The sequence below is a fragment of the Helianthus annuus genome, chromosome 13 (genome assembly GCF_002127325.2).
Source record: "Helianthus annuus cultivar XRQ/B chromosome 13, HanXRQr2.0-SUNRISE, whole genome shotgun sequence".
NCBI lineage: Eukaryota > Viridiplantae > Streptophyta > Magnoliopsida > Asterales > Asteraceae > Helianthus > Helianthus annuus.
The window spans coordinates 85,144,334-85,155,503 of NC_035445.2; the positions used below are offsets into that span (position 1 = coordinate 85,144,334).

The 11,170-nt window shown below is 31.2% G+C and overlaps 1 protein-coding gene across 1 annotated transcript; it reads left to right on the forward strand.

Annotated features, from left to right (window-relative positions):
* The first annotated feature begins 3,500 nt into the window (after nucleotides 1-3,500).
* LOC110898434 (zinc finger CCCH domain-containing protein 53) lies at nucleotides 3,501-7,748 on the forward strand. The gene is made up of 9 exons (XM_022145219.2): nucleotides 3,501-4,844; nucleotides 5,198-5,377; nucleotides 5,464-5,643; nucleotides 5,733-5,827; nucleotides 5,917-6,150; nucleotides 6,247-6,331; nucleotides 6,429-6,568; nucleotides 7,181-7,247; nucleotides 7,423-7,748. Exons 1-8 carry the CDS (start codon nucleotides 3,970-3,972, stop codon nucleotides 7,192-7,194), a joined length of 1,803 nt encoding a protein of 600 aa, XP_022000911.1. The 5' UTR covers nucleotides 3,501-3,969; the 3' UTR covers nucleotides 7,195-7,247; nucleotides 7,423-7,748.
* Nucleotides 7,749-11,170: the final 3,422 nt, after the last annotated feature.

Consider the following 11,170-nt stretch of genomic DNA (forward strand, 5'->3'; position numbering starts at 1 on the left):
AATGGGTTAGGATGGGTTTATTAAAAAAAAAAAATTAGGATGGGTATGAGTTAGGATGGTTTTGGGTAAAATGGGTTTGTTAAGAAAAATGTTGGATGAATTTGGGTCAATATTGGTTTCGATCATGATAGGATAAAAATAAAAAAATTAATAAACATTTATTTTTTTTTAATTTAAAAAAATTAAAATTTAAAATATAAGAAATATATAAAAATTCAAAAATTCAAAAAAAAAAAATTAAAAACAAAAAAAAAATGAAAAAATCAAATAATTAAAAAAATCAAATAATTAAAAAAAATCAAATAAATTTAAAAAAATCAAAGGAATTAATTTTTTTTAAAATATAATTTTATAGAAATAGAAATTAAAGAAAAAAATGGAAATCCAGCCTTGAAATTATTGTTGTTGATTTTTAATAAATAAAAAATTAATAAAATTTAAAAAATAAATTTCTTTAAAAATAAAAAATCGAAAAGTATAAAAAATTAAAAATAAAAAAATTAAAAAATAAAAGGAATTTAAAAATTAGAAAATAATAATAAAAACTGAAAAAAGTAAAAATTTATAAAAAAAATTAAAAATGAAAATATGGCCTTAAAATTATTGTTGTTGACTTTTAAGATAAGATTTAGTTAACTATATGTTTATCGTATTATATAAACTTTTAGTTTTGAATCCACAAATAATATTCAATATCATCAAATAAAAAATAAGTAATTAATCGTTTCCATTTCTAAATACAAGTATAAATCAGACAACAAAGTAATCATAAACATATATTATTGTCAACCATTTATCAATAACAATAGTTAAAGTACCCTTAAAAGATTTATACGTTATATGATCAAACTATTTATTTAAAAAGGAAAAAGAAATTTGGTTCAAGAATGACCAGTATTAAAAAAGTGTTCAAATGTTTTGTTTTTAATTTTTTAGATTTTCATTTTTTGATTTTTTAATCTTTTTTTTTATTTTTTATTTTTTTCCTAATTTTTAGTTTTTTTTTTTGCTTTTTATAATTTAATTTTTTTTTTGCTTTTTTAAAATTTTAGAATTTAATTTATTTTAAATATTTTAAGTTTTTTTTTTTTGGTTTTTTAATTTTTCTCTTTTTTTAGTTTTTTCTTAATTTTTTGGATTTTGTATTTTTTTTCATTATTATTATTTGGTTGTTTTGATTTTTTTTTTTTGTTTTTGTTTCTTTAGCATTTTTTTATTCTTTTCTTAAATTTCTCAGTCACAATTTATAATATGGTGTTTGTAGATATAAAAGTGTGTGATTGAGGTATTAGTGTGCGTGCGTTATGGGTGTGTGTATGAGGCCATGAGGTATGGATGCGGGGAAGACATCTGGGTGCTGAAGTGGCCTTCGGCCCCTAAGGGGAACACCGCCCCCAATCATATTTCGGGGTACTAGAGAGATTTTCCTCAAGCTTATTTTGTTCAAATGCTTGATGATGATTGGCTAAAAAGGAAAGGGGTATACCACCCCTCTTGATAAGGATGGTGGGGAGGTGATGAGGTGGAGATGATGGTGGTGATGTGAAGATGATGTGGATGTTGGGGGGAAGAGGAACCATACCCCTCGGCCTGAGTGTGCGTGCATGAGGTGCATGTGTGTGTGAGGTGCATGTGTGTGTGCACCAAATGCTTGAAGCGTGTGTATGTATAGTGTTCTCCTTTAATTAATTTAATAATGAGGTTGGAGTGATCAGGATGAAAGAATGGATTAGTGGAGTTTATAAGGTGATTTGCACTATGCAGCATCGTGCGCGAACGCTCGAATAGTGTTTTTAAAGAACATAAATTCCCCCTCTTACAACTTTCATACCCGTTTTAGAATTCCTTTTAATTTAGTAACCGATTGCTTGAGATTTGACAATATATTAGTTTTAAGTTCAATTTATATATTTAGATGCAAATCACATACTAAATTAGGCTTGGAGCGCAAGGTTTACAACTTATTTTGTTATCCCGGTAGAATATGACAAATACATCCCAGGATACTTTGACTAATAAAATGAGTTGTATCTAAACAAGAAAATAAAAAAAAAATAATTACATGTAGAAAAAACTTTTCAGTTGATATATAATTAAATTCACAAATAACTAGAAATTAATTTTACAACATTTATTTTTATGTCTTAACTAGTCACTATTAGTTATTGATTTTGGTGATCGTTTACCTTAACCACAGGTTAATTTTTTTTGTGAATGGCAACCACAGGTTAATTTCCAAAGCATGTTACACTATAAAAAAAAATTGATTTTAGAAAAATAAAATTTTAAAAGTTGAAATCATAAAAACAATAAAAATCAAAAGCTAATTACTTAACATCATAAAAATACTATTTATTTATTTTAAATGTATATTTGTTGATGTTTACTATTTTTGTCATCCGTGTGTATATTGCCCCACATTTTAATACAAAGATTCATCCCTAAAATCAGGCTTATGATTTTGAACAATAATAATAAATATACTTTAGAAATCACATGTTTAACAAGGCATACTCATGAAGATTACTTCTCTCTTTTTGAACAAAACAAACAATATAAATACAATATCATGCTTTTTAAATTTTTGAACAAAATAAAGAATATAAATACAATATCATAGTTTTTAAATATATTTCTAAAATAAAATAATACACAATAACTAACGAATCCAATATCAGGCTTTTTAAAATACTCATATAGCAACCTTAAAGAAATTTCTTCAATTTCCAAAATGTATCTAAAGAAAAATCCTTTCTAACATACCTATTAATTAAGCACAATTAAAAAGCAAATCGTTATTTTATTTAATATTCAAAATTCAAATACAGTTATATAAAAATTAGCTGGATAATCTTAAAAGTTTTCCCTATCTTATACAAAAAAATATTATTTAAATTCGAAAATGTTATCATTTATTACGGTTTTCTTTTCAAATTTCTTTTACTCTGCCCAAAAATCTCTGCAAAGTTTTCATCCATATCAAAAGCTGTGGTTGCAAGTTTTAAGACACCCAACCCCAAAAACTAACTGCCCTATCAATTCTACCCTTTTATTATCATAATATTTATTATCCATCATTATTAAATTAAAAATAAAAAAATAATTGATAAAATAGCAGGTTAATTATCAAAAATAATATACTTTTCTATTTCAATTATTATCATGAAACATATATGCATTAATGATAGTGACATATTTCTAGTTTATTAACAATCATAATAACATATATATTTAATTATGTACCAATAACCTTATTTAATGTATCTTTTATTAATATATCTTTATTCTTTAAATTTTGTTTACAAGTAATAATAACAAGCTTGTATCATTAACCTTACCAATAATCACAGCGCAATCCACCTATATGCTGACATGATTAATAATGAAAAAATAAACATATTAATAATTTTAATGATTACCTAAAAAAATTGTGAAACACCTGATACCCACTCCCCTTAACCAACCCCCCCCCCCCCCAACCCCAACCCCAACCCCAACACACACACACACAATATCCTCCTATGCTTCATCTTCCCCAAAGCCACTGTGCTTGTGAACCCAAAGTTTACAAAAAACTTTAAACAAAACCAACCCCTTTGACCCATTACAACTTATAATCTCTATGTGGGTTACAGCAAAGCATCAATCTTGCATAAATAGTTGTACTCTATGCATTAGAAGTTGTACATGCAGTCATCTTCTCTCTCATTAATCCCAAAACAAGTCCAACCGTTCCTAACATTTTTTTCTCCGCTTCTTCATCTTCTCTCTCTAAAATCTTTTAGTTTTTTACCCAGTTCAAAAAACCCAATCTTTTTCTCTCTCTCTCTAGTTTCTCTCTCTAAAAATCATTGCTTTTATGTATAGAGAGAGAAAGAAAATGGTGGGTTAGTGAGTGAGAGCGACTGTGGTTACTGGGTTTCTTCTTGTTTCTTGTTTTTTTTGTTTTCTTTTCTTTTCTTGACCACCATGGATACAGTTGAAGCTACAAAAATGGTGATGTCAAGAATCCAGAAATTAGATCCAGAAAACGCTTCCAAAATCATGGGTTACATCCTCATTCAAGACCAAGGAGATAATGAGATGATAAGGCTCGCTTTCGGCCCCGAAAACCTCCTTGTTTCCGTCATAAAACAAGCCAAATCTTTCTTAGACATTTCGTCGAACACTTCATCTGCACAAAACCCATCTTCACTATTTCCCCACAGAAACTCCCCACAAATCGTCATTCCGAATAATGGGTTTCACAACTTAAACCCTCCGTCCCCTAGTTCTCCATGGTCGTCGTTCTCCGACCACCGTAGCAGCCCTAGACCCGCGTCGTACGCTTCCGTTGTTAACGGTGGTTCATCTGGGTCATCATTCTTCAACAACTTCAACGACCCCACTGAAGAGTTCGGTACTTCCGATCAACTTCCGATGAAGTTCAACGACAGCCCTTTTGGTACGGAAGCTTCAAACTGGAACATGGAGTCTGGTAACAACTGTGGTGACGTACACCACCACCATTTACACCGGAGAAGTTGTTCAGTAAACGACGCTTTTTTAACCGGAAACGACGACGTTAGTGGCGGATTTGGTGGGTGGAGACCGTGCATGTATTACGCTAGAGGGTTTTGTAAAAACGGTAATTCTTGTAAGTTTTCTCATGGTGGTTATGGTGAAGATTTAGGTTCTCCGACCGGTGTTGTTGGGTCTCCGACCGGCAAGATTGATGTTCTTGATGATTTGATAAGAATTAAAGCTATTCAACAACAGCAGCAGAGGATTGCAGCCATGGGTGGTGCAGGGGTTCCCCCTTTTCCTTTCAATAGGTGCATGAACTTTCTCAATGAGAATCCTAGGTAAAGTTTTTTTTTTTATAAATTTTCTTTGCATTTTTTTGCATAAAGATTTGAACTTTATAAGTTGGGTTTGTTTAGTATGGTGAAAGAGAGGAGTATCATATTTATTCTGAATTTTATGGTGTTATTTGTGGTTTAAAAAGGGTGGTTTTTAGTTGTTCTTGTTGGATTTGCTCTTGAAATTGCTAGAAAAAGAAAAAAAAAAGAAAAAAAGAAAGAATCTTTGTTCTTTACCAGTGGTTTGTGTTTTTGGGGCATGGTTGTTTTATTTCTCCATTTTTCCAGCAGCTTGATTTTTTTTAATTAAATTTCAAGAAATGTAATTTGGTGTTGAACTTGTTATGCATGTTTAGATCACCAACAGCTGGATTGATGATTGGGGATGAGTTTCATAAATTTGGTCGGTGTCGACCCGATCGGGGTGATTTTGGGCCGATGGGTTTTGGGAATGCGAATTCGAGTTCTCGACAAATTTACTTGACGTTTCCTGCTGATAGTACTTTTAAAGAAGAAGACGTTTCGAATTACTTCAGGTAATTGGTTCTAATATAGTAAAGATATTTTGTAATTGGTTTAGTTCTTTGTTTGGATGATTAAAGATTTCTGTAATGTTTTCAAGTATGTTTGGACCGGTTCAAGATGTGAGGATCCCGTATCAGCAAAAACGGATGTTCGGTTTTGTTACGTTTATGCTCCCAGAAACCGTGAAAGCAATTCTTGCGAAAGGAAACCCTCACTTTGTTTGCGATTCACGGGTGCTTGTTAAACCGTATAAAGAAAAGGGCAAAATACCAGACAAGTATAGCTCATTCGACTGGTTTTTTTTATTTTTTTTAATTTTATTTTCATTATAGTCTGTGAACATTTTGCATATGTTATGTTATATAGGAAGCATCAACAACAGATTGAAAGAGGGGATTTTTCCGGTTGTTTGAGTCCAACCGCACTGGAATCCGCTGAACCGTTTGATCATATACCATTTGGTGAGCAAAAATATAAACGCAAATATAAACGCTTAGTTCCTATTATTATGCGATTTGAGCGTTTGATCTCCAATTGTTTATCCTTACAGGTGCTAGAATGTTCAATAATGACATGATGTTAAGACGAAAATTAGAGGAACGGGAATTACACCAAGCGATCGAACTCCAAGACAGAAGACTAATGAATCTGCAGTTGGCTGATGCAAAACACCGTCTGTTTCAACGGAGTTTATCTCTAGGCGACGCTGTTTCTTCACCAACTCAAATAAACCAAAATCTTGCGTTCCCGTCTGATAACAACAATGAAGAACTTGTTTCTGCAGGTATCTTTTTAATACTACATTTATAATATATACATTTAATATTATTATTAATATTAATAACAAGTTAACAACTGAAATATACGGCATGTGACGCAGCACCGAACGATGATTCTGATCCCAATGTCCCAACAGAACTAAAGGAAGAAAACTCTGATCAGAATGAAACTGCTAAGAATGAAAGGTTTTGAAGTTAATATAATTATGCATGTTTTTTTTATTTTTTTTATATTTTTGTGTGGCATTATTTATTTATATTGTGTATTTGTTTGAATAAGCAGCTTCGAGCACGCACTTCCTGATAACTTATTTGCTTCCCCTACAAAATCGGCCACCGCAGACCCGACTAATTTTTCAACTGATATGCCTGAAGCCGATTATTCTGCCGCAATTCCAATTCATGTTTCTTCTAAATGCCAAGGTATTCAACACATTAAACTTTTTTTAGTGTGAAAAGTTTGAAACTTTTGATCATCTTTCTACTAATTTTTTACAACTAGAACTAGGGTTTTAGAATTATATATATATTATATATATATATTGTCAGTGAAGGATGATGAATAGTAATTTTACTTTTATAATAATATATAGCTTTTTTTATTTTTTATTTTTAATAACATATTTTTGATTTTTTTTCCTTTTTTAAAACCATATATTTCCTATACCGTTTTTTAATAATTCTCTTTTCTTTTTTAGAACATATATTATTGATTAATTTGATACTTCTTTAATATTATACGTTTATAATTTTTTCTTAAAACTTAAGTACGTAGTTATGATTGATTTTTTCCCGTTCCGTTATAAGTTTTGTTAAAAACGACATTGTACTTATAATAAAGTATTTATTTGGTATCATAAAACAGTACGATGATAAACTAAACCGTTCTAATGGTTTATCTTTCTAAACAACATGCTTTATTTTCAAATCATGTTTGTTTACATTATCATTTGTTCGGTTTCGCCGCAACGCGCGATGACAAAAAAACTAGTTACGATTATTTTCTAATATTTACCTTTCCTTTTTTGCAAGAAGCCATTGAAATGTAGGTGATTTTTGGCTGTGCGACGGGATCATGGATCACAACTTTAATTTTGCTTTGGTAAGATTAGGTCTACTTTTCATGCTTATTTTTATTTTTGCGAACATGTTTGTTTTGTCTACGTTTTGACTAAACTGTGTTGGGATTTAGGGTTTCGGATTTCAGCTATAACGCGGGTCAAGATTTTAAATCGGATTAGGGCAATACTAAGCGCGTAATTTTGTGTTTGGTGCAGGAGCAGGATATACTCGAAGGGGAAAACCGAAAACCGAAAACCATCATCAACACCAAAAAGAAAAAGAAATATATTATTAGGAAGACTTGAAGACTATTGTCATCTTCAATACCTACCTCCCATACTACTTACAACTATATATGCAATACATAAAGAAAAGCAAGGATGATAGATGAACTGATTTTATGACAGTAGGGTTTCTTTGTTTGTTAACTTTTGTACCCTTTCCTTCAACTGTGTGCTGGACCCCCCACCAAACACTCATTGAACCATGCATATAACAAATCAAAAGAAAAAGGGTAGTAGTGGTTAGCAACTTTCTTTTACTCACTTGCATCATTTCATTTCTACTCATTTAGTACTACTTCTAATGCACAAGTTACAACCTTCATGCGGTGGCGGACCTACCCTTTGGCCAGGGTGGGCGGTCGCGCACCCCTTGAAAAAAAAAATAGTGTATATTTTAGGCAAAAAAAATCCGACCGCACCCCTTGAAAATATGGTTTAACACATCATCTGCACCCCAGCAAATAATTTCTGGGTCTGTCACTACCTTGATGTGTATTAATTAGTATGTATTCTGTCTTGAGTATATTCAAAGATTAAAGTATTAAAAAAAGGGTATAACAATTGAGGTATGATTGAATCTTGAAGGTGTGTAATATAAAGCTGTGATTTTTTGTCATTTTCTTGTGCCTTTTATAACCATGTATTAATTTTTTGATTTGACTGGTGTATGAGGGCCATGCAGATTAAATTTGTTCATATGGTTTAGGCTTTTTTGGTTAATATTGTTCTGATAGATTTTTTTAGCATGCCCACTTTGAGTAATTAGATTTTTGTCTAATTAGACATGCTTTGGAGAGTTGTACATGGTGCATTAAAAGTTGTACATTGATTAGAATAGTCATAAGAAAAGAGGGTTTTTGGATTGAGAAAATATAAAGTAGGTGGAAGAAGAGAATTTGATTTAAAGGATTACTTTAGGGTGTCTTTTGTCTGATTTTATGGTTTCTTTGAGGGTGGTGGGTATGGAGGGTAGAGGTCCACTATGTCACATGGGGGCTGACAACCCATTTCAATGGTAGAGTACCACACACCTTTCACTTTCAGTATTTTCTGGCTTCATTCACATATTATTGTTACTGTGTGTGTCCTCTTGTTTTTATGGCTTGATGGTACATGTCCTTTTAAGAGAGCAATAATGTAATAGTACTTGTAACTAATGCAATGAAACTTGTACCATTAGATTTAGTCAAAAGGCTTAATCTTGGAAAATTGACATGCTAGTAGCATATTCTTTTTGAGATCAAGAATTTAGATACCCTTTATTAGATACATTTTTAAGTTGGAGGTTTCCGATTCTAAGGGTTTTGGTTTTACTTTGTAAATCGCAGTTAAAAATATAAAATTTAGGAGGGTTTTCAATTCTCTAGTTGCAACACTCTATGCATATGTTACAACACTTGATTGCATGAGTTTAAGTAGTAAAATGGTGTTCTAAGAGTTTGACTTTGACTAAAATGGTTCAATGCAAGAATGAGGAGGTAGATATAAACTTAATAAGTGTTCAAGATTTTGAGACCCAATTCTTTGTTGCATGCAAGACCTTACTTGCAAAGAGGCATATGGTACAACACTTGAAGTTAGGTGTGAATTACAAAAAGGTCCTTGTGAATTTTGTTAGTATTATAGATAGTCTTTCTAGTTTTAAAATTACGCATATCGTTTCTACCTTCGTTAAATTTACTTACATTCAAACGCCCATGCGTTCTTCCAAACTCTAGCAGTTTTGAGTTTCCTCTTTTTAGGCCGGACCATGAACCACATCTCCGGTAGGAGATGAACCCATCTCCGGTAGGAGATGAAAAAACAACTAGCAAAGGGTGCCTCAAGCACCTTGATCTATTCAACCGGCAAGAGAGGGATGCCCCGATGGGTATCCCGATCGATAACGGGATGGTCGTGATGGTGTTGTTATAAAACTAATGGTAGATGTATTGATTTTTTGTCCTGCTTGTTAGTGTTTTCATGGGTTGTTGTACAAAGAAGCTATTTTGTAGATTGAAATGGGTAAATACTTATGAAGATACCTCAACAGGTGTTTTAAGGGCCTACAGTGGCAAACTGGCCATACAATCGGTGTTTGTTTGCGCGCATGCACGTCATGTGCACGTGTGTCACATACCATGATTCTTACAACTACTACTTATATGTTTTACACAAACTGCATGAATTCACACAAACTTTTGTTGACGATTTTCAAAACTTACATGTATTTCAGGAAACTAGTGGATGCGCGCGGCCCCTTTTGTTCAAGAAGTTAGTTTATGTCAAGATGTACTGTGTCTTCGCTCCATTGCTACCTTTTGAAGGATTTGTTTGCTATATTCCGTCTCTTTGCAGGGATATAAGGAACAAAACCTTGATCTTTTATTTAAAACGATGTTGTAATCTTTTCAAACAATATACAAATGAAATTCTACGCACCATTGTTGGTGATGGAGGTGTTTGTGTGTACCTTGTGTCGGTGTTTATGAACAGTTTGTGAAGAGAGATATTTCATGTACGATTGAGGAACCTTGATTATGACATTTATAGACTGGATTATTCAAACCTAAAATGGTTACTTCTTAAATTTATTTGTTATTATGTTAAGTTTATTTAATGAATCATATATCAATAGCAATCCAAAGTTCATAAATACGAATCATAGTAAAATTAGAAGGATGGTGTTTTTAATTTGCACAAAATCAGGGACCAATCATGTAATATACTGTAAAGTTGGAGAATATTAAATATAGATGTAGGCATGTGGTTACATCAATGTCTTTCTTTTTGTCGAATACTTTTGCATAAAATAAAATCTACTCATGTTGTTACATCAATAGTCTATTATTAATGTTCTTTTTACATATTTTATGCTTTCCAGGCATTTTTTAAGCTACAAATCTATGTCAATGTTTTTTTATTAATTCTAGATTAATTTTTAATGTTAAACATGTATACACTAAACATTTAATTTACAGATATTAACAAGAAAAAGTAAGATTTTAAGATATAAAATAATACTTTCTTATGCAACAATAATAGTTTTACAAAAGTTAAAGCCAAAGTTTAATAATGATTACAAAGTGTTAAAACACTCAGAAATGTTTTAAGAGTCACTTCTGTATAATTTTATATAAATTTAGTTAATGAGTTAAATGTCATTTTAGTCCTTATAGTTTAAGCTATTTTGCCAGCTTAGTCCAAAGGTTTGAAACGTTGCTATTTTAGTCCAAATAGTTTCAAGCGTTGCCATTTTAGTCCACTGGGTTAACTCCGTCCATTTTTTATGTTAGCTAGAAGGGTAATTCGATCATTTTATATGGTCGAATTGTCCTTCTAGTTAACAGAATTACATTTAAAATGACCGAAATGCCCTTCTAGTTAACAAAATAAAGGGATAGAGTTAACCCAAATGGACTAAAACGGCAACGTTTAAAACTATTTGGATTAAAATGGTAACGTTTCAAACCTTTGGACTAAACTGGTAAAATGACCCAAACTACAGGGACTAAAATGGCATTTAACTCTTAGTTAATTATTATTATTATTGTAATTATTATTAGTATTTTTGTTGTTATTGTTATTGTTATTGTTATTATTATTATTATTATTATCTATAATGATTTTAATGCCAATTTATATACTATTAAATTGAAACATTTGTATCCATATTTAGTTGTAAGTTATGCTTAAGTGT

Coding starts and splice junctions, on each gene's coding strand:
- LOC110898434 (XM_022145219.2), top strand. CDS start 3,970: ATGGATACAGTTGAAGCTACAAAAATGGTGATGTCAAGAATCCAGAAA. Junction 5,644..5,732: donor AAGGGCAAAATACCAGACAA/GTATAGCTCATT, acceptor TATGTTATATAG/GAAGCATCAACAACAGATTG. Junction 6,332..6,428: donor GAAACTGCTAAGAATGAAAG/GTTTTGAAGTTA, acceptor TTGAATAAGCAG/CTTCGAGCACGCACTTCCTG.